At 37.6% G+C, this 24,194-nt stretch overlaps 1 protein-coding gene across 6 annotated transcripts; it reads right to left on the reverse strand.

Moving 5' to 3' along the window:
* Positions 1-106: 106 nt before the first annotated feature.
* LOC121949409 (muscleblind-like protein 2a) lies at positions 107-23,471 on the reverse strand. Of its 6 annotated transcripts, XM_042495088.1 has the most exons (10): positions 21,038-21,222; positions 17,916-18,563; positions 11,946-12,110; positions 11,632-11,859; positions 11,249-11,503; positions 8,148-8,201; positions 7,640-7,790; positions 6,911-6,946; positions 6,128-6,222; positions 3,985-4,099 (listed from the first exon to the last, which is right to left on the reverse strand). In XM_042495088.1, exons 2-10 carry the CDS (start codon positions 18,087-18,089, stop codon positions 4,085-4,087), a joined length of 1,173 nt encoding a protein of 390 aa, XP_042351022.1. In that variant the 5' UTR covers positions 18,090-18,563; positions 21,038-21,222; the 3' UTR covers positions 3,985-4,084. The 6 variants fall into 6 exon arrangements, with proteins under 6 accessions (XP_042351023.1, XP_042351020.1, XP_042351021.1 ...); XM_042495086.1 differs by lacking the exons at positions 6,128-6,222; positions 21,038-21,222 and adding an exon at positions 23,232-23,471 and having other exon boundaries at positions 108-4,099; XM_042495087.1 differs by lacking the exon at positions 6,128-6,222 and having other exon boundaries at positions 108-4,099; positions 11,949-12,110.
* Positions 23,472-24,194: the final 723 nt, after the last annotated feature.

The raw sequence follows: 24,194 nt of genomic DNA on the forward strand, positions 1-24,194 counted from the left end.
TCTAGAAAAAGTCTTATAAAAACCCATGACCTTCTTGGCTTATGATGTAAAAATAAAAGATTCAGTACAAAATCAAACAACAAAGAACACAGCACTGCATTTACTTCACATTTATTTATTTGCAATATTAGATTTTACACAATTTTGAATTTACAGGAACAAAACTATCCACAAAAAATGTTTCATTATGCCTGAATAAAATTATTTTCACAAGTTAAAACAAATATGTGAGGGGCTGTTTATATTCAGGCCAGGATGGATCCAAATGGCACCAATATATATCAGAGTCTGTAATTAATCAAGCAATTAAGCTTTTAGTCATATCAGGAAATAATTGTTTTACAAACTGTAATTTTGGCCTCAAACTCAAAACTTATATATCAATAACTTCACAGAGAACTTCCATGAAATGTATTTTATTTATTAGACAGAATGGAATTTGTAACTAATGAACAAATACAAACTTAGGAATAGATTAAAGATAAGGCAAAGTTCACAAAAAGCATGTCCTCTCAGTCTGACAGTTGTAAAAGTGCTTTAGCTGGTCGCACCAAACATTCTTACTGTCCACACTTACTGGGCGATCAAAATCTCCAACAACCTCCATGTGCAGGTATATCCATGACATTCAAGCTTTTTGCCAAAAGGTGAAACAAACATTCAATTATATGCCTTTTATTTGCAGGTAAAATAAATAAGGGAAAATTTGTCATATAACTAATAACAACCTAAACTTTGAAAACAAGGTTCTAACAGCCGCTGAACCATCAACTCATGACTGCGAATTCTCCGAGGGTGGATTATATGTTTGCTGCAAGATGTTAACATGCAGTGGAAACCATATAAAACACAAAATTCGCAATTCAAAATATACTCTTATGCATTTGATCGCCTACAGTGTTTCACCATGGCATAAATATCTGACAGTACAATCTAATGTTTTCTTGTGAGGAGGAAAAACAATTTCATCACCTACAAAAATACAGTTTTTCAATCACTGCAACTTCAGATTGCCTCGGCAACACATCAAAACAATTAAATGACAATCTATTATTACACTATTATGAAAGTTACTTTCTGTAAAATGTGGCCTGTACAATGCACTTTTGTACATAAAGAGCAATTCTATGGCCTTGTTCATACAAAGGTTTGTTGTCCCTCACAGGTGACAAGGCAGTGACAGAGATGATGTTTTAAGCTTCTCTTTGCTCAAACGTTCGATCCCTGGACACAAGACGGCTTATCGTAGGCTAATACAACAGATCAAGGCCCTTTGAGGAACCCTTCAGCAGAGCTAAAGTCAGTTTAATAAATTACATTCATCATAAAATAGAAGAGAAAACATTTTAAAAGTGTTCATTTCTAATGTTAAACTAGTAAAATATGCAAGTCCCTATATTCCAACCAATAATCTGTAAATCTTTTCACAACGAATGAAAAAAATGACATATCATTTGGTGGACTGTCTGAGTTAATCACACAAAAGAAAAGTGTACAAATTAAAAAAAAAAAAAAACTTATATCAGTCACTTGAAAAGACATCAGAAACATGAAAGGACAGGTTGATATTTGCTGCAAAACAGGGAACTAAAACTTACATAAAAGATGTTCAAGAGAATGTTAACATATAAGAGCAAAAACGTTTTAACATCTGTTTGTGACACAATACCCACTCTGTCAGTTTCAAACAAATACGGGTATTTGCATAATGTGGCTATAACCCTACACGACTAAGCTTCACCAAACTTCTACCTCCTCAAATTCTACTTTTCTAACATAAAGTATTTTTACTGTGCATGAAACTAATTAGGAAACATCATCGTACATTAACCATCTTAAAACAAATGAAGCTGGATATCAGCTCTTATACACACTGTAGTACACACATACACACATTTGAGCATCAGTGAAAATTAATTGACTAAATACTAATGCGCTGACGTAGCACTGCAAAACATTTCTCTCTAAATGTGATTTAAGTAGATTTAATCGAGTGATTTTTCCACACGAAGCCTTTTAAATTTGCACAGACGTCCTCGTCTGCACAATTCTTCAGGCACTTGTAACATTCAAATACAGTACAGACGAGTGACTGTCACATTAAGACTAACAGTTCACACACAACTCAACTCTTCCCTCATAGGATTAATACGGGAACTTTAGTTTGAATATGAGCGGTGGTAATAACAACATTTTATTGAGTTCATTTTGATGGCTCTTCTTAAAAACCAGGAGCCAGTTTCACAAGGATATTTCACACAGGTCTGTAATCAAAGGCCGGTCCTAATTTTGCTGTTTGATTAGTCTGATGTAAGTTAGGCAGTTTCACAGTTCTTGGCTTATTTTAAGCTTAAAACGTCAGCCACCTTTCCACCAGGTTAACTAAACACTAAGATAAATCTATGGTCACAATCATTAACACCTGGGCCGCATTCTGCCCTGACAAAATGAAGCAAAACGTGTGTAAAAAAGTGTAAAAGGTTGCACAGAATTTACAGGGATTGGCTGAATTTCCATTTATTGTTGGGATTGCAATATCACCATGTCCTTGAGGGACTGCCTTTTAATACACTTAAGTTTAATTCACGTCAGTTCATAGGGGCTTTGCTATCATGGGAAACATATGTTAACATTGCCAAAACAACAACAAAAATAGTATGAACATTACGTAAAGATCATCTTTGTTTATATACTCGCTGCTGCTGAACACCTCTGATACATTTTAGTCTGTTTCAAATTGAATGTGCCCCTGCTGATCAATGTTTCCATGGTAACAATCAGTGACACCTCCTAAACAGTGGCACCAAACTTAAAAAAGGGAGGAAAACATGGCTTATAATTTATGGCTTTATAACAATATAGCAGAGTGAGTAATGAGAAGGGACAGTTTTTAAAGACTGAAGTGACCTGTTGGAAATGTACAACGGTGAAGTCACATTTCAGTGACACGTCTGTGCTTGTTTTATTTGTGTTCTTAAACTCTTTGGTGAATTTTTCCAGTAAAATGTCTTTGTATAATTTAGAAATGTGACTGATTAATTTGAGTGAAGTGTATCTTTGTGAAACCAGTTCCAGAGGTGAAAACCACTTACAGACACAGCAACAAGTCAAACATCACTGTGACCAATATTTCAAATACATATTTTTTTGAAGTGGGGAAAATCTAAATGTTTAAATCACTGCTGCTACTTTGACAGCAGATGGATTATACAGTATTTCCTCTTAGCAAACATACTGTATATGCAATGCAAAGGCACACCAGGAGGTGGAGCGCTGATCCTGTTCTCTAGGGATGACAAGGAAAACGATACAGATGGACTACCCTCAGAGCATTTTAAAGGAAACTTTTGCCTTTTTTTACAATGTGAAGAGTTATAATAAGTGCTTTTTACTATTTTGTTTGAAAGAATTAAAGCTGGCAATATATAAACAATCAATGTGAAAAACCTTACAGTTAACATCACACATTCAAGAAAGGAAAAATAATTTGCTGCTCATTATCTTGAGGATTTAACAATCTCCAACATAGGACCCCTTTATACCTGGTATTAACGTTTCAGATCAGATCTGTCAGTCTCATCCTTTCCTCTTGTAATATTTACACAATTTCAAACGGTCAGTGAACAACATTTCTGCTTGTTTCCCTGTCAGTTAACAGTAATGTGTATCTGCACTGCATGTTTCTGTTTAATTCCCATGTGTTCCCTGGTTGGATTTGTTCATGAAAATGATGAGGTTCTCTATACGTGAACTGCATTTCAGCTGATTAAGAGGCTAAATGAACCTATCGCCTTGTCAGAACTTCAGGAAATAGAAACCAGGATATTATCCACATCACTGGGGATGCATTTCAATGCAGGTGCAGAGACGCGTGCATACAGTAACCTTCTGTGACACAACACAGAATAATCCTAGTAATTGAGCTATGTATTTAATCTGAGCGATCAAAGTCTACAACATTTTCATCAGTGACGTCATCAGCATGCAGCTTGTTGTAAGTTGTGTGTGGTGTTAACAGAATATTTACAGAGCAGTTGTTTGGCGTCTTTAACAGCAACACAGCACTGACTTCTGTTTCTGGTGGTTACTTGAGGATGATCTGTTTCAGGGGCAAAAGACAGTCACTTAGTGGTTGAACACAATGCAAATATACTTGGTCCAAATGTGTTTTTGTGACATGTATAAAATGCTGCTATAATGAAATGAAACAAATACCTTACAGGAATACCTCACACACAAAATGATCACTGTTTACAAACTCTCGGATTATACTCCACAAGTTCTGTGAGAGTTTCTGAACAGACGTTTTGACATAGTTTCGCTGTTGTGAAATGCGGCCCCATTTTTTTCAGTTCATCGAGAATGTTCACCTTTTTCGATTCTTTGTTCACCGTACAGGCATGCAAGAAAAAACAAAAAAACTTTTTCTTCACTAATTCAATGTAACACTGGGTGAGTAATTGATAAAGAAATGATCATTCTGTGGATGAAGTATTCTTTCAAACCCTTAAACTCTTGAGTTTGGTCTTAATTTTATCTTAAGTCTTAAATTTAAAAATAAATGAATTAACAAAAAAAAAAAAAAACAACACTTGGCTTTTACATCTAACTAAAATATTGCATAAATATACGATGCATCATTTCAGACATTTTTTCTGCCTAAAATAAACAGTATTGAAACACTGAAAACACTGAATAACTTCACTGCAATTTGAAGTCTCAGCTGCAAAACATGCATTTCTAACACCAGTGGGTGCAAAGTTGAAACATTTAGCTATAAGAAAAAAAAGAAATAATAAAGTAAAAAATATTGTTTTTGAGGTCCATATATTTTACATGGACTCCTCTACAATCTCTAACCGTCAAATGTTTTAATCTTCAAATCTGAGATGACCAAAATATAAATAATACAGATTTTAAACTCAAATGAGGCACAGATTATACACACACAAATAAACATACAGCATACATGGGTAACTTGGGTATTTTTCAACCCTATTTTCCCATGTACTTGTGTCTAAGGGACTAACGATGAGGACAATTTTTGAAACTGGTCGAATACTGAGCTAAAGCGTTGCAGCTGGCTGCTGTGAAACATGCTGCAATGTAACCACTCAGGGCAATTACACACTGTCGATGTACGTCCACTTACCACACTGTACACAACTGTTTGCTTTTTCCACTGACATTCTCAACTTATTATTTAAGTGTCTGTAAACATTAGAGAAAGTATCCCTACAGAGACAGTTTTTTTTCTTAAGAGTAAGATCCTTTTTATTTAACCTGAAACAGCCCTGAAATCACTATTACCAAACCCACTAGACTGTTTTTAAATAAACTGTCATTTTTGTGAGTGTACTCTACACTCACAGCATTTATTTCAACCAAACTAGTGCTCATTGAAACACTGGAAAGATGAACCAAGATGGCCTTGTAGAAATGTATTTTGTTTGTTGACTTGAAATGAAGCGTGTTTCACGATGATTAAATGACTGTTTATTTAAATGGAGTCGGGTGAGTCTGCAGATGGCTGTAGGGATCTTATCCATAATGCCATCAGACACTTATAATTACAATAAGCCTGTCACTGCCAAAAACAAGCACTAAGATAGGGTCCAGGCTGACAAATACCAAAGCTTCCCTTTAGCATCGCCACTTCTGAAAGATGTCTCATTACAGTGTCATGTATAAAAATGAAACCTTAATAAGGACAGCATCGTTTCACAGATGATAATAATACAATCACTGCATATATTAACAACTTAACACAAACAGTATGACGAGTATCTCAGCTACTTTTGTGAATTGAATATCTAGAGAACATTTTGAACTGCATACTGTGTAATGAAACAGAAAAAAGCGACAAAAAAAGCAAAAAACATGCATAAAGAATAAACACCAATATTTGAAGATGAAAGACCTCTAGATACATAAGTGATGTCTGTCATCTGGGAAAAGGGTGAAATGCAGCCTAGCTCAACTGAAGGTCTACAGGTAGATGAAGCTTAAAGACGAGCAATGCAAGCAGGGCAACGCTATGCTGATGAAGCAACTCCCCTGATTTAAAGATGAAGCACTTATTCAGAGCTCAAGGTTTTATGACAGAAAGCTTTAAAAAGGAGCAAACCTGATTGGCTGGTGCTGTTGCTGCGTAGGGGACACTTGTGGCGGGAGTAGTTGCTGCAGAGACAGTAGCAGGCGTAGCACTGTACATCATGGGGACTTTTTCAGGAAGGGAACCATGAAAGCAATGAAAAGGGAGGTGGAGCATTATGGTAACCATAGCAATGTTTTTTCTCTGTCTTGCCAGGCAAATACAATATGACATCAGCGGCAAGCCATCATTGGGTTAGACCAGCAGATGGCATGTGATCACACAGCAAAGCGAGACAGCGGGGGAGAACATAAAAGGAGAGCTGATAAGAGATAAAATTAGGAAATCTGTCCATAATTTGACATCCCAAAAGAGACGACATGTACAGCGATAATTTTACAGGATGTGCGAGGAGTTTTTAATTCAAGTAAAAAAAATCAAGAGCAGATAAAACATTGAAGGGATGCTGATCAAATTTCCTAATCCATGTGTGGCAATTCTACAAACAAAATCCACCAAATTGGTCAGATTTAAGTGATCTGTTTGACTATCTGAAGTGATGTTTGAGAAAGGATTATTAACATATTACAAGTCTGTATTTATCACAAGACTTAAATTGTTAAAAAAAAGCACACAAATATGCAACAAAAAAAATATTTACAGAAAAAAAATTATCGGTACTGATCATTTAGAAATGTGGTTCCTGATTCAAAGTTTCATGGGCACAACAAAAAAAAACCAGATTATATGAAACTTCACCTGTGTTCTCCATTCACAATTAGACAGTTTACAAATAAAAATAAGGACGGGACCTACCAACGCTGTTAGCTGGAGTCATGCAGAACACAGAACCTGCGTGATTAATAAATGGAAAGAGAGTATTTTAAATTGACTGACACTTCAGAATCATCAACACTGGCACGAGCCCACATGAATATATCTTAAATCTAGTAACCATAAACAAATAAGATCGTAAGTCTTTGGACAGCATAGATCTAACTGCGTAAATTCAGCAAAATAAAACACTGTAGTTAAGTCAAGTAACAAAAAAGGTTGTGTAATATTTGTGAGCAACAATAAACTCTAGAAAAAAAGCTTTAAGACAAATACCAAACTTAAAAACTGTATAAAATTCCTGTTTAGCTTTGAATCCACATTAAAGGGACAGTTCACCCCAAAACCTAAAGTACATATTTCACCTCTCACATGTGCTATTTATCAATGGAGATTGTTTTGGTGTGAGCTGTTGAGTGTTGGCGATATCGTAGAGATGTCTGCTTTCTCTCCAATGTCGTGGAAACAGATAGCACTTGGCTTGTGCTGCTCAAAGCACCAAAAAGTACATTTGAATTGTTACCGCAACTGTGATGTTGGAGGGTTAGAGCAGCTCTTTGGGAGTGCTCTTTTTAGGCACCCTGGGTGCGCTCAGCCTAAGAAAAATTTTGGGTACACTCAATCTAGATAGATAAGGAGCACTACGGGTAAGAGGACAATCATGTCTTTATGATGTTGGGGTGAACTGTCGCTCTAAATTTAAAAGCTTACCTGTGGGATAAAATGCAGCGGTGGGCTGCTGCAGCTGTGTGTTGGCCAGAGCCTGTTGATAGTGCAAAAAATTGGGGCTGAGTAGAGAGCTGGCCCAGCTGCTCTTCTCAAAAGCTGGTCTCTTTGGTAGGGGTACGCTGTAGGGAAAGGCCTGAAAGGAAACAAGAGGAGACATGACACACCAAACCTTTCTGTTATCTCAGTTCAGCTAGGTTTTAAACACTTAATATTTAGTACTCATTTACAAAAATATGGGAAAATGGCAAACACGACTACACAACAAGGTGACTGTTACCACATAGTGGAAAAATCAAGCATGTTTTAGGATTAAAATATGAATGGAATAACCAAAAACTTTTAAACATCTCTTAAATTAGGCACTTAAAGCTACTGATGATGACTGTGTACACACAAAGACTAAATGAAGAAGCTTTAAACCACAATGACAAAAATGAAAAGTTAATACAGTACAAGTAATAGCTACAACCAAAGCAAAAGGTGAAAATACCAGGTCTACAGTTGCCTCGAGGGATCGCTTCATTGCTTTGGCAGTCGACTGAGTCTTTTAATAGCAGGCAGCGAGCACATGATGGCAGTGGGCCAATGGGATTCAAGCGTTTAACATACAGGTAACAGCAAGCAGAGGTGCGTCATGGGGGACAGCATTGTGGATAGGTGAGAGGGGGAAAACAAAAACAAAATAATCTGAATGTAGTATACCACATAAAACACAATATGCATGCACAGTGACCAAAATAACTGATTAAAGGACACACTAACTAGAGCCTCCTTTATTAGTAGCTCAACATGTGCAGGTAATCAACAGCTTTGGCAACACCATAATACGGCATAATCTCGTATACTTCTTCATACTGTATATTGACCATTAGTATTACTTGATCAGAGTTTATTAATTGTAATCAAAAAGCTACCATGATGCAGTCAGTGCAACTACAATATGCACCCTCTGTGTTTTTCTAATACATTGGTTTAACAGGTTTCAGGAAGGGTAAATAATGTAACAATTTTATTGTTAAAGCTTGGGTAGGCAGTTTTGTTTTGGGCATAATTGGGCAAAAATCACATAATACCCTTTGAGCATATTCTAATTCAAGTGGTCTGAGAGAAAGCTAGATAACTGCACCTCCTCTTGACTCTGTTTTCAGGCTTTTTAAAAAATCTAGGCGATTATGGGAGATGTCGGCCAATCACAGGTCATTTCAGAGAGAAGGCGTTTTATTGACTGTTCTACAAATTCAAAATAAAACAATATCAGCAAAACGCTTCAGCACGGTAGAGAAAATGCTGCTGATGGTTTAGTCTTCTGCTAACCGAAGCCAAAAGCTCACTGCTAAGGCTCCAAGTTCACAATAATGTAGCTAATGTTTGAGCCGCTACAGCTGAAAGTCTGTTCCCTAAACTGCTGCCTGTTGTCCTCCCAAAGAAGGAGTCCGAAGAGCGTCGAAAGTAGAGCTGCAAGAGGAGGGTGTATTTTCAAACTCTTTTTTTTTTTTTGGCCATCCCATATTTTTGCCTGCCCCAGCTTTAAACGAAAAAAAGAAGACTTCGTTTCCTGAGAGATAGTCAGAGGCAACATCACGAATGAACAGCTGAAATAAACAAGTATGCGATGTCATGAAACACAGAATGTGGAGCTGCATTTACTACATTCACACTAAGGATTTTGGTGAATGGCAGATGTCTCTCACATTGCACACAACAAAACTTAATTGCCTCTGTGAGCTGAAAAAACAACCTAAATTTAATGCAGCAAAAATATTATGTAAATGTAAGTAACAATAAGACATGATAACTTAAAAAGTGACATAGCTGATCTATGAAGGGTACAGAGGGAAGAGAGGCACATTTTACGGACGCAAAATGGCAAACGGTGAGTGAGAGACCCGAAAATGCATTATAACTTATAAAGCAACTTAAGTGAAGTAAGTTAATGTAAAAGCTGAAACTGAAACAAGAAATGTTTTTAGCTGCAAGAATTGGAAAAAGAAATGGCAGAAATTTGAAGCAAAAAACGTCAGAGTCCAAAGTATGTAAAGATTTTGCTCTTTTGTTCACTTTTCAGTTGTCACAAAGCTGAGCCATTAAAATGATTCATACTGTATAGCACATAATAAAACTGTTTAACAAGCCATTTCTCAGGTAACTGCAATATAGCACCGGTTCTGCCAGGAAGTGCTTGTGCCCACATAGAAAATGTGCATCTTTTGATTGGGCTGAAAGCACGAGCCATGAAATGTCAGCAAAAACACTTCTCTATTATAAAAACTCATCTATTGCTCTCAGTTTGATTGACAAGCCTTTTAATACAGGGACTAATCCTTGACAACAACTACCATAAATCCCATCCCATCTCATCTCATCTCATCTCATCCCTTTTTAATGTTTCCGATGTCATCAAAGGTCTGTTTACATCTGCAGTGTTTTTAAACACAGGATTAAAAACAGGCATATGTTCTTAATTATCAGAAGACAAACAGACTAAGAGCAGATTTTCAACTTCTGAATAAAACTCCTTTTAAATTAATGTAAGTTATACAGTCTAAAACAGAGGTTTTCAAACTCTGATGTGCGTCTCCCCAGACTTGCATGAGTGAGCTGAAGGGCTGTGACGAGCGAGATGTAATGCTAAGATACTGTGTTCTAAAAACAGGAAGTTTGTTATTTTGTTTAGGCCTGCTGATTTCGCCCATAATTTAAGTCAAAATGACACTCGTTTGAGATAAAACTTGGCCAGATTACAAGGACATCCTTATCTTTGATGTCCATCGCAACTCAACATCCTGAATTCCCTTAAAAATCAAAAAAGAGTTGTAAGGGTGCATATCACATGGGCGTAAATACCCTGAGCTGTTGGTGCCTTGGCTGGCCAGATCGTTTGCTGCATGCCATTTTCTTACTGTCTTCAACCACATTTCCTGTCTTTCTCCACTGAAGGCATAAAATGCCCCAAAAATTCTCAGCAAAGAGGAATAACAGAAAAAGACGCTCACTATAGCTCCTAAACTTGCCTGAAAATCTACACATTTTTAAGTTTTCTTCAGTATCAAAGTAATCCAGTGATAGTTGTCTGTGCATCGATGGGTATATGTAAACAAGATCTTCTTGTAGCTAATTCACCATATTGTTATGATGCCAGTATACCAAAATGTAAACAAATGTAGGCTTAAAGATCATGGCATGAACTGAAAACCAAAGTGTATCTAATTACACTTCCTGTTTACAAGCAGGGGTGGTGGGTGGTGCACAGTAGTCTCGATTTTGTCAAGAGGGCTGTCACAGTGTTAGACTTTGAAAACGCCTGGTCTTAGAAATCACTAATTTGACTTTCATACTTGCTGTTGTTACTGAAGTTGCAAAACAGGTTTAACAATACATCTAATTACTGATTTTCTACTTTTTCTAATACTTAAACATCAGGTAAATTGAACCATTGCAAATGACAGAATACTAATATGTACTGCTCCACATTCAGTGACATCATGACAAACACAATTACACTAAAAACCACCATATTACTGACAGGATAATGTGCTTTTTGTGCAAACTAAAAGATGTTTCAGTGGTCAGAAGGATAAGGCTCTGTCTTACCATGGCTGCAGCTGCAGCCTGGGCTGCCACAGCTGTGTGATTGACTTGCTGCTGACTGGATTTGATTTTGGCCTGCAAGTGTGCAGGCGGGTGAAAATACTTGCACTTCTCCCTGGAGCAGCGGCTCTTGATGTAGTCCATGCAAACAGTGACAGTGTTATCTGTGGTGTCAATCATTGGACTGTCACTGGGGTGAGCGAAGCGGCAATCTGTTTCCCCTCTCGCACAATTTCCCCGCTGAAACTCGCGGCACACCTGAGAGGAGCAAATTATGCAGAGTTACAGGGATTCAGCATTTCAGCATGGAGCCAGAATTATGCCAACCCGCAGAAGTACTACTGTATTTTGTCATGTTAAATCACTCCCTTGCCATGTATGAATACCTCTAGTTTGTCTGTACGCTGCAGCTTCTGTGAGGGAGAAGAAGAAGATGAAGAAGAAGAGGAGGAGGAGCTCTGGACTGTGACAGGTGGGCTCCCAGAAACAAGGACCTGGGCGCTGGAGAGGTTGTCTGTCGGGATGAGGCTCATGCCATGGCTCAAAGGTGTCATGTATGAACCATAACCAAGACCAGTGTTTGTGCTCAGTCCCTGCGTAACAGGAAATGTTGGCTATAGGAGAAAAATGACATATTACAAGTGAGACAAGCACCATAAAACAAATTCAAGTACTTCCCTCATAACTGTGAGGATCTCACCACAGGCTGCAGACTGGGTCCTGGGATCACAAACGGCATCTGTTGTGCGAGCATGGCTGCTGCGGTCTTCTGCTGGATGAGGTTGTTGCGCCCATTTATCTCTAACTGAGTTTTTAAGTGTGAAGGTGGATGAAGATATTTGCAGTTTTCTCTTGAGCATCGGCCCTGTATTTGAAAGGAGAAAAAAAAAGGCAGTAAATACACTCAGGATTGCAGGTCAGTGATCCTTATAGTCCTCTATATAATCTCTTAGGGCTGCATAATATATCTTCATTTTTTCACTGCGATGTCAATTGTGTAAAAAACTCCAATATTGCACTTGTGGGTTGTTTTTTTTTTAATTCAGTTGAAAGAGAGTTAGAGGAAAACTGCACTTAAAACTCCAGTGTTTAGGCGGTGTCTGGTGGCTCAGTGGATAGAGCAGCACCCCATATAAAGAGGCTGTGTCCTTGCAGCAGCAGCCACAGCCGCAGGTTCAATTCTGGCCCTTGACCCTTTGCTGCATGTCTCCCTCTGTCTCTCCCCATCACACTCAAACTGTCCTGTCCATTAAAGGCAATAAAAGCCCAAAAAACAATCTTAAAAAAGTCCAGTGTTTAGGATTTAGGGCGATACATTGGTAGAGGTAGAATATAATAAGTATGTTTTCTTTAGTGAGACTTACCTTAAAAATAAGAATCGTCGTGTTTTCATTCCAGAGAAAGAGCCGTTTAAATCTACATAGGGAGCAGGTCCTTGTCTAAGAAGTCTGCCTTGTTGCACCATGTTTCTACAGTAGCCCAGAATGGACAAACCAAGTACTGGCTCTAGATATGCCCGTTTGTGTTTTATACACCGTAGTTGGCAACAACTTTGTGACAAGCTTAACAGCTACAACGCATATTTTTAACATGAAACTGCTTTATTCAGTGTTTTTACCGTTTCAAATCACCAGTCCATTTGTTTTGTTTTGGAGAGACCTCTGTGGATAGTTTTGCTCCTTTAAAACCTCCTGAACATCTGGAACTTAAGTTATCAGGGAAAAAAGGTGATCACACATCGGCATGTGATCGGTGTGTGGCTCGTCTCTGACATGCCAAACAGCGTCAGAGAAACACAGATTTTTAACATGAAACTGCTTTAAACCTCCTGAACACTGAATTCTGATGGGAAGTTCATGTTTGGCACATGGGAGAAGTTTTAGCTCCTACACAGTCCTACACACCACTCATTTAAAACGTAACTCTCCTTTTTTTATTGCCGCCTTTTTAGTTCATTTTAAGGTATGAAAGGTTAAAGGTTAGAAAGCAATTTATAGTATTTTAGCAGCATATTTAAATCAGCAAAATAGCAGAACTCGGTACACTTTAATACCCACTTATTACTTGTATTATTGTTATAGCGATGTTCAACAATGTTAATGCATATTTTCCTTAAATTGTGCAGCCATATTCCGATCATTAAATTTGACAGCTGTTCTTTGAAAGAATGGCTTTGATCATTAATCTGAAATGACATGCAAACTTCCTCCTCCAGCATGAAGAGCTGAGGTGTTACACAACTATCCGTCACCAATCACCTACACAACTGTAACTCTCACCTTACTACATAAAAGAAAGACGATTTCCCACATTGGCATTGAATATTAGCCTTGGATATAGATGATGTGCTCCAGATTCACCAAATATAAATGTAATAGACAGTGATGTAAGCAGCATGAATTAGATGAAGACACAATGCTCCCTTAATGACTGCACTCTGTAGCTTTTATGTGAGACTTTTCGAAAAAGCTGACTGGATACATAAGACGTCCCTGAGCTTGCCAGCTGCGGGAATCCAGTATCTCCTTTTAGACTTTAAAATGAGCCTAGCAACACAATTTCTGTTAATCAAGCATCTTTATTAGCCTAATGAGAGGTTAGCTTCCTCTGCCCTCCATATTCAAATCCTTCAATTAAGTTCACTAATTTCACCTCATTTGCATTTCTCCCAAGAGATTTATATTAATTATTTTCAGAGAGGATTTTACCATTATCTGTGTTTCATTAGTCTGTATGAAGCTCTGTAAAAAACTGCAGCGCCAATAAAAGTATTCACCGCTCTTGAAATGTTTTATGTGTAACTGTTAAACAATTACCGAGTTGCTTGAAAGTATGAAATAAAACTTAATAAGATTCATTCACCACAGCTTTGCAGGGTTCAATCAAACCCAAAGATGACTAAGAAAACTGCACAATGACTATTCTGTCCTGACAGGATTTATTGTCTTTCTATTTGAGAGAGCATATGTTTTACAATCTGTATGAAACAGAGTTAAGTTGAGATAAAAAATTGTGAGAGTTGGCCTCCAGGTCCACTCATTAGTAATAAGCAATATAACATTGTGATTAACATACTGTGTTAATAAACAGGCCAAAAGAACCACTAGTGTCTGACAGGCTGTGTGCTATTGACTGCTGAGTCTAGGCCAGCGTCAGCAACATGAAGAGGATCATAGTTTGGTAGAGGTGGTAGGGAGAAGAGCGACACATGCTGTTTGTTAACAAAAAAGTTCATGTGTTTTCTGGGATGAGGAGAGGAAACATGACAGAGTTAGTCTCTCAAGAAAACTAAAACTGTGCCATTATTACAAAATTTTGGATTTGAAGATGAGGAAAGACCTGTCCTAACTGGCTGCACGCAACACTGTGAGCTGAACTTTACTCGGCCGCCGTGTTTCTATTTATTCCTGACGCTCTCTTTGAAAGCACCACAATTGATTAGGAAGAGAAGGTTCATGATGGTGAAATGAAGTTATCCAAACAATGCCTCCTTATTTCACTGCAAAAACCCAAAGAAGGAGGCATCTGCCTGGAGGAAGGTGGCCAGAGAGCTGACACCACATATATGGTAAATGACCGTTGCTAAAAACAACTTAGAATACGTGCTGTTGGCTTAGTCGTATCTAATTTCCAGTAAATATCATAATAATAAACGTGTTTTCTGTTTTAAAAAGAGTTGTTACAAATGTAGGAAGATAGCAGGTAGGCTAGTAACCCATCTTTTAATTGTCTTCGGTCTGATCTAGAGTGCACAGCTGATATTTAAGTGGTTTGTTTACATGACATAACAGAAGTAAATATTTAATGATAACGATTCAAATCTCTGATATGACATGATGCTACACCATAAGACGTTATTTTTCTGTTGGGACACAGTGTCATTATGTTCCACTAAGGAGTGGCTGCCGAGTAAAGCGGGACACAGGTAAATTTCAGTAAACCAGTCTGGTGTGGTGTTTGGCTTAATAACAAACCGGTTTGAACATTTTCATACCAGCCAAACTCTACTTTCCACAGGAGATGGCTCAAATTAGATTTGTCTTTCAACAAGACTCTCAACTGTTTTTAATGGAAGTCATGAGATACTAGTTGCAAAAGCAAAGCATGTGCACATTCCTCTGTTTATTCAAGTTAACTCTGTTAGGAGTAATTGATGACTGGGTACTTTAACAGCAATTGTTTTGAGCTACAATTAGTAAATCACAGGCCAAAATCAGTGGACAAGCCCAGACAGCAAAGTAAGTCTTTGTATTTTAATAAATAAAGACTGAGGGTGGTTAACAGCCACTGAGTTAGCACCAGCTAACATTTCACCAGTAGCCATATTGGTAACAGAGATCTGAGTACTACTCAGACAAAAGCCTATTGATGAGGAAGAGCCGTGACATCGTCACATGACTGCAACAACTGTTGCTGACCTCTTATCTAACTTTTTTTTATAGGAAAGTGTTTATGAATATCTTATATGTTGCATTTTTTCATCATCCTTCCTTGCCATTTTATTTGACTTTTTTCAAACTTTATTCTTTTCCCCTGGTGTTTTTACGATTCCTCCATTGTTAGAATTGTGTTTTATCGTTGTTTTATTGTTCTTTTGTTTTTTATCTGTTTGTTGTGCTACATAAATAAACAGACTTTGACTTAATTCAAAACAGTTAAAGCAACTTACATATTTAAAATAACTTAGCCAATTGCATTTTAAATTCAAACACTGCCTTGGAAAAAGATTAGTGTAAAAATAAAAATGATCAAGAACTGAAGTGCAGTTGTGATCGACTCACTGCTGTAGTTAAAAATATTGAGGGCATTTACGTTTTCCACAACAGGAAGGAGTTTTAGCCTAATTTCATTACATCTCCTTGACCATATTTATGTATCAATATTTAAGATGAATTAATTATTGTTGTTTTTATATGTAGGAATAAGGTAACTTCTTTGTGTAAAAGCCTTTTGTCCAGGCCCCTGCCCGCAGAGGCACAAACAAGGCCCTCTGTCCAGACCAGCTGTGTATGAACTGCCTACAGTAAGGAGATAAGACGATGACTCAACATGAGAATAATCCTGGGGGCAAAGCTGCATTGTGTGGCGATAGTGACTGTGTGAGAGTGGATTAAGGCGGCCTTGGTCTCATTCAGGGCAACTGAGCAAACAGGAGAATAAATTGGCAGTAATCCAAATGGCTGACAGAATTTTTCTAGACTACATTAGATAAGTGATGAGGTAACATCTAACAGGTATTTCACTCTATTTTTGGGAGAGTGTGTTATTACCTTTGGTGCCACAAACACTGTAGCTATACATGATGGAAGATAAAGCTATGAATTTGCAGTTTTGTTCTGTGGTTTCACATCTTGCATGAGAGCAGGTGTAAGACATCTTAACTCGTTCAGATCTCCGGTCATTTCTAATGGATGTAACTTTTTCTAGAATTTGTTGATTACTCTTATCAGACTCCAACCAAATTCACACACTTATATCTGTAAGCCAATCACATTGTTGCATGATCTAAAATGGATTGCAGTAGAGGCATGCCCCCCTTTAGAAAAGGCATGGCCGACTGTAAGGCAAGGAGAACGTGCATGGCATGTTTCAGTTCATAAATCATATTGTTAAAGTACATAATTTGTGTTTAAACTGTGTTAAAAGTAAACATGAGATGTTATATTACTTATACGTGGCAGAAAATTAAAGAAAGATTTATAGCTTTTACTCAGGATTTTGTCAAAAATATGCATCTGAGTGTCACCAGAAAATGAATAGGGGTAATACTGTCTCAATAAATATTGGCTTAATTTGAGATTTCACTTTTAGGTGGATTAAAGAGGTACTCTTCTCCTCAAATGGCCAATTGTAAATCCAAAATTTAACTTGAGTGGTGTTGAATTTTGGGAAGAAAACTGTTTTTCTCACATGCCTTCACAACAAAGAAGTCAAAAACTGAGAAAATTCCTGCTGAACTGATGTCATTTTTAAAGTTTTGCATAATAGCAAAACTATATCAAAACACTTGAGTGTAATCCAGGTCACATTTATCAAGTAGTATGTTACTTTCCAAACACTTGTTTTTTAACAAAAACTTTAATATTTAAAACATCTTTGCATAATAAATAGTCTCAAGCACAGACGAGAAGTGCGCGTGCTGTTTCTGCAGAGGTGTTTTAAATAGTAAAATTTTAGCAAAAATGTATGTGTTTGGGATGTATACAAGCATACGGCTGGATAATGAGGTTTGGGTAATACTGCACTAGTTGTGTGGGAATTGTAAACAGATGTTTTGCCTTTTTTTGTTAAACATGGCCCCCCTTTAATCCAATTTGTACATTTTTGTCAGTTTCAGGATTCTTTGTTCAGCGTGGAGGCATGCAAGAAAAATTGTTTTCTTAGCAATTTCAGGATGACACATGGTGAGTGACTGATATACAAATGATCGATTACAGCGTGAAGTGTTCCTTTAAACTGGCAGTAGACGTTATGTATCACTTCCCTCCTCTATTATCAACACTTACAGGGAACTAAGTTGTTTTTATCCTTGTTTTTCATATATTGTAGAGTATATCTCTGAACCTTGTAGGGTAGAAAATTCTAAATTATATCAGGGATGCTTTTCCAAACTCAGTAAAGGATCATTAGGATGTTACAGTTATAAATACAAATAAAGTGTAATTCTTACCTTCAGTGAGTCAAAGCAGGCAACAACTCTCCCGTTGTCAACTTGGCAGCTCTTCGGTGGATGCGCAAACTTGCATTCCTCATCACTACGTGAACAGTTTCCTCGCTGGAACTGTCGACAGACTTCTAGAGTCAGCCATTTCGTGTCTCTTACTGAAGAAATGTTCAACGCCATGTCTGAAGGTTAAAATCATAAATTAATTTTTTTTCTTTAAAAGTCACTTATTGTGCCTCATACACCAAAAGCTGTAGGTTGGCTCTATGTGCAAAGTCCTCTTTGACAACAATCTGATGAGGCCTCCATCAGCTGGAGCAGAGAGATCAGGCTGGTCAATCTCTGAGAAATCACCCGTCAAACAAAAATAACTGCAGATGTCTGTGACACATTCAAGTGTGGTGTCCACAAATAATGGTGCCTATAAATATCAGACTCTAGTCATAAATTCTCTGGTCATTATTCTCTTTCCTCTTATATTATGGCTCTATTTGGCATTTTTCAGGTGCTGAAGTTGTGCAAAGTGTTGGAAAACAGCTTGCAGCTGAGGTTTCCTGTGTAGGAGCTCGAGTCTGGCCTTAAAGAAAGCATCGGCCGAAAATATGCAAGGACCAAGTCGGGGATATCATCTCAAAGGCACTTTTTGTTGCTGATCTGAAAGACAAAAAAACATGCATATTACTGAAATTGCATCCAAACAAACAACATTGTAATGTGGTGTTATTAGTCAACAGTTGGCACATTCAGAGCTACCATAAATTATTTGTGAACACTGATCGCATCTCGTGTACTTTCTTCTATTCACTAGAGGCTGTGTTCAATCCCCAGAGTCATCTGTTCAGTTTACAGCAGAAAGCAGATTAGGTCAAACAATAACAAATGTGATCTTTTGTAATTAGTCCAGTTATATTTAGTCATGTCAGACTCCCAAGAGACCAATCGTTTGAGTCATTTTTTTAAACAGAAACTCCAGATATTCTCTGGTCCCAGCTTGTCAAACATAAGCATTTGCTGCCTCTGTCTCTTTTATATCACTGTTAAATGAATCTCTGGGCTCTGCACTGTTGATTGCACAAAACAAAACACCTAAAGATGTCACAGTGGACTCTGGGAAACTGTGATGGACATTTTCCCTACTTTTTGACATTTTTGTGAACTTAACAATGAATCTATTAATCAAGAAAATAACTGGCAGATTAATCAACAATGAAAATGTTTGTTAGATGCAGCTCTAAATATACCAGCCCTGTCAAGCAAACACTAACAGTGAAGTAGGATTTCCAAAATCGGGCATGGACATTTCACAATATTTTTTAACCAAATTTAAGACTGAATTTTGGACAAATCAGCTTTTTCTTAAGCAAGTTTTGTAGGCTAAGAGTAAATCTAAATGGTACACATATATTGTACTGTGTAGTAGTAGGTTTTATGTTGGAATGCGGTTTTTAGAGTAAGTTAGGTTTATCTATATTTTGCCAACAGGCATAGAGTTTGAAGTAATAAGCCAGTATTAGGTTCAGCCGTAGGTTTACAGATTTCCAGCATCCGAAATGTTGATTTTCACGCTGAAGAGCTTGACTTATTTTGACAGGCAAAAAATTAAAAGATGGATAAATCAAATTAGATAAAAAAATGTTTGTGGCAAGTAATACCTTACAAATTAATATTTAGGACTGTTAATTGGCTTTTAAGGCCTTATGCTTGTACAATTAAATTTAAGACAACTGAAGACTTTTTGAGGACCTGCAGAAACCCTGCAGTATTATACTTTGTTCAATATCCACTAAACTAGCACTCAGCATCTTGCAGGCTAAGGCTGCATACAGACTGACAGCAGCACTGCGTCAAAAGTCTCCTCATTCATGTCAGTGAAACCTCTGTGTTTCATAGCAGGGGACACAAGGCACAGGGCTCCAGCAAAAACAAGAGAAGCATGGATTAGGAACAAGCAAGTCCCCCTCACCCTTTATTACTGTTGGTATGTGAAATACTGTAGGCTATATGTCACTGGGTCAAACACTGAAGCTCCAAACAACTCCACAAAATTCATAATTGATCAGCAGAGCATTGATTATACAGCCTGGCAAACTCTCTCTCATTATAGGAATCATAAACAGGCAGTAGCAAAGTCCATCACTTATTGTGTTATTTTTGTAGTTTCTACACAATAATTCCTTGATCTTTCTTAGTCGTTCTGATTGTTTTTTGCCCAGACATCTCAAGATGAAGATCTCTATGTTTTTCCAGCCGAGTGTTGCTAATTGTAGCTAGTTAGCAAAGAAGACAGACGCTCATTATATCCGATGGACCATTCTACACTTCAGAAATGTTGTGACGGTTGTTGTGTGTGCAATATTTTGTCTTCACGTTTAATAATTGATTTCTCCTGGCTGTACCTCTTCAGTAAAAGCGTAAGCATGTTACAAACACTGAGCCACATTTGGTGCGCTAGTTTGGGCAGTGTAGCTGTGATGTCATGGTAATCAATTAATCAATAACAGTACATGAACATTTCCAAAGTCCGAGAGCCAAAAGATGTGTTATACTACATTTGTAATACATTTTATTGATCAGTATTCAATAAAAAATAAACCAATCAAAACTACATTTCATGTTATTGACATGTATATTCTGTCCTTTTTCTCTGCTCACTACAACCTGTTTTCCATTATACTGTAACTTTATTAGCTTTATTTGCTAATACTGTGGGATAACAAGAGCACTCAGTGCAAAACTGCAGTCATCAAATACCGGTATGCTGACCTGTGACCGGCCAAATGCACAATACAAGGAAAGCAAGACAAAGCTTAAACACACCTTAAGTCAAACACAGGACAGGATAGTTCAGCACACTAACTGGGAAATACAGGAAGTTGCTGAGCAGCAAGAAAAGGTGGTTAACTCGTACGCTGAATAAATATTTACAAGGGTTGAGAGGTCTGAGAGTAAGTAACGTGAACTACAACGTGAACTAAAGACTCAAAAGGCACAGATTCAGAATAAACTCTGCTGAATTTAACCCAGATCTTCTGCTATAACAGCCGCTCAGCTTTACTGCATGCTATCCCACAGCATACTGCAGCAAATTCCTTCGGGCGCAAGTCAGGAAACAGAGCAGGAACACCTACCTCTCTTTCTTCATGTAACACTAGAAAACTTCTGCTCCAAATCGGAAAAAAAAACTAGGTTGGAGATACTTTGAAGCGGCTAACTTGTTAATATAATAAACAAAACAGCAGCTTTTATCCACGTTTCTGTCCCACGGATTCAGTAACCAAAGATTTTCCTCTTCACAACAGTAAAAACAGATTGCCTGTCCAACTCTGGCTGAAACATTTCCAGCCACCCCCTCTTCCTGCCTGGGTGCCTGCCCCTGGGAAGACCCTCCCAGTCAGAAATGGGCCAATAGAAAACGAGGAGCTGATAAACTGTGTATGCACATCTCAGAGCAAGACACTGCCGAGCCTTTAGCTATGAATTAAATCTTATAATTTAAAAGGAGACTAAATCCAACATTTCATCCTGCCTCCAGAATTGCTCACAGCAATGAAAAGCAAGTATAGACTTAATAAATTATATGGCTGCTAACACTGTACAAAGCTTTTGTCCTGATGAGACTATGTACAGAACATGTAGCACATAACTGGATGTCCTAAATATGCTTTACATAGTGCCTTGTAAGTTGGTTCAATTTCTGTACATATAGGCCTATGCCATCAGCTTCCTTTTGCATTATTTGCAGGACAGGGAAAAATGCACCATCAAATTTACTGCTGTACCATCATTTCATTTCTTAAATGCATGCGAAAGTGTGACATGTAATTCCTCATGCCATGTCACTCAGCCACCTTACAAAATGTGATACTATTTTGTAATACACTTTTATGTAACATTTTCACTTTCTTGACCCCAAATTCAGCAAATCCCCTCTAATAATTCAGGGCTAATTCATGATTTTGTGCCTAATGTTAGTTTATGCAAAAATGCAAACATGATGTATTCGCTTCTCAGGCTTACTGTCATCTGAAATTCTAACTCAGAAAGCGGTTTCATGTTAAATCCAGCATAACAAATCCCAAAACTGACATGACAAAGTCTCGAAATTGACCACAAGGGTTGTTAAGTATAATCAAGAATGCTACTATAAGTTCCTGACATGACAGTATAGCCACAGTATTTCATTAAAAACTCTGCCACTTAACCACATAAATACTTTGGACTGTTCCTTATTTAAAGGAGAGGAGGGGGGTTGTGCAAAACAGGGAGGGGTCACTTCAGCTTCATTTTTTTTTTGAGAACTGGAGAGGAAGTTTTTTGATTTGACTTAAGAAAGAGATATTCAACTTTAAATGGTTGTATTTTGTATTATTTTAATACCCTCAGAAGCCAAAACTTGCAAGTGGGTTTTAAAGATATGCTATCTTTAAAAAATCTCCAAAATCCAACTATTTATCAACAGCCAGAAATTGTGAAATATGGTTATTTATAGTGAAGGGAAGGTCATGCATTTACCCCCAGTTACATAGGAGGGCTCAAGGAAAAATACTGGTAGCTCCCGGGAGGGTTATACATTTACAAAAATGAATTCACACCTCAGCTGTCTCCCTTCTCTGACAGTCCCTCAGTGCTGATATGTCAAACATTTCCACTACTTTTCTAGATTTATCAGAGATTAACCTCCTGTTTACACAGCTTTCTTTTAATTGTATGGATGACATTACTGGTGGAGATTAACATTTTCCACTTTAGATAAATGTTTATTTTTATGTATTGCTGACACATGCTGCCATATTTAGGGCAGTAGGATGAAAAGTTACACACACATCGATGGCAGGCTATCAGATTGTAATCCTGTTTGACGTTATTAGAAAATACTTCAAATTGCTTGTCAAGAGTTGTTTTCCATATTTTATAACAGGGAAATACGAATTTGACTTGACTGATAACGGTTGTCCCGCCCCATGTTACTGTATATAATGTACTGTATATAATTAATGTTACATATTATATATTATATATATGTTATATATTTCAATTACCAAACAGCAGAAAATACAACAGCACTACAATGACTGTCAACTGCGTGACACTATCGCCTTATTTACACAGTTTGGTACTTCGACGGTAGTTAGCATGCGAGTCTCTGTTTTGCATTCTCATCGTCGGCTAACGTTACTTTAGCTAGCTATTCACAAACACACAGCTAGCAGGCTAAAGACGCCGCTGTCACGGGGCTAACGCTTTAAAAACCCGTTAAAATGAACGTTAACGTGTGTTAGCGTCCGTTAGCCACAGTGTTAGCTGAGGAGTGCACCTGCTTACCTCATCATCACGGATGAACCGCTTCCCAGAGGAAACAGCAATCACGCACCAGCCAGGACAGACGACACGGCAGCCCGGCTGAACTAACGAAAACAAGGTGTCAAGTGCCCCCGAAATATCTGTTCAACAACACGTTTAAATCTCGCTGTTTTTGTACAACTACAGCTTGTTATTTCGACCTCATTTCTTCATTACTTCACTGTTGCACCGCACAGATTTAAGCAACAAGCTTTTGACAGCTTACTGTACCATCGTCAGTTTGATGTGATGACGGGCTTTCCTGGGGAGCGCCGGCAAACCGAAAGGCTATCGATAACTGAATATACAACGTTTCATATAAAAAGCAGCGAGCAGTGTGTTTTACCACAATGATTGATGCATTACGTTTATTTTAACGGGATCATTTTTGGCATACGGGAGGTCAATCTATAAGTTATATCTCCTAATAACCCCCCTACAAGCATTAAGTGGTACGATCCACACGAATGCCAGTAGGCTAAAAGGGCAAGGGTTTGCTTGTTACCAAGGGAACAGCAATAAAACCATGTGAGTTTTTCTGGATTAGTTTAATGAGAGCACGCTTTCATGCACAGATGTAAACATATAATTAATCAGATATACTAATTTCAATTAAATCATTTTATTAATTAAAAAGAAAAATAATAGTACGGTCAAAATTCTGCAGATTAATTAGTAATGAAATGTCCCAGAGTTGTGTATCAAATATATTTGTGTAAGAAGTTTTAAGAGTTATAATAAATGATAAATAACTTGACTTGTATAATCACAATGAGAAGCAAAGCCCAGCCATATAGGACTGCTCAAGGTCAAATCAGATGGATGCTAACCCAGATAAGTCCAGTCAGAGAGGGTGAGAGGGAGGAAGACACAGAAGAGACGAAGATTTCTTTTATGTTTCACAACATATTTATGCTTTAAAAAGGTAAAAATAACTTTCTGTCA

The sequence above is a fragment of the Plectropomus leopardus genome, chromosome 10, assembly GCF_008729295.1.
Source record: "Plectropomus leopardus isolate mb chromosome 10, YSFRI_Pleo_2.0, whole genome shotgun sequence".
Lineage (NCBI taxonomy): Eukaryota > Metazoa > Chordata > Actinopteri > Perciformes > Serranidae > Plectropomus > Plectropomus leopardus.

Bases quoted from the DNA above. Each gene is read 5' to 3' on its own strand.
- LOC121949409 (XM_042495086.1), bottom strand. From the start codon at position 18,089: ATGGCGTTGAACATTTCTTCAGTAAGAGACACGAAATGGCTGACTCTA. The intron at 6,947-7,639 runs GTAAGCTTTTAA...TTAATCACGCAG, and splicing joins CGCTGCATTTTATCCCACAG to GTTCTGTGTTCTGCATGACT. The intron at 4,100-6,910 runs GTAGGTCCCGTC...CCCCTGAAACAG, and splicing joins GACTCCAGCTAACAGCGTTG to ATCATCCTCAAGTAACCACC.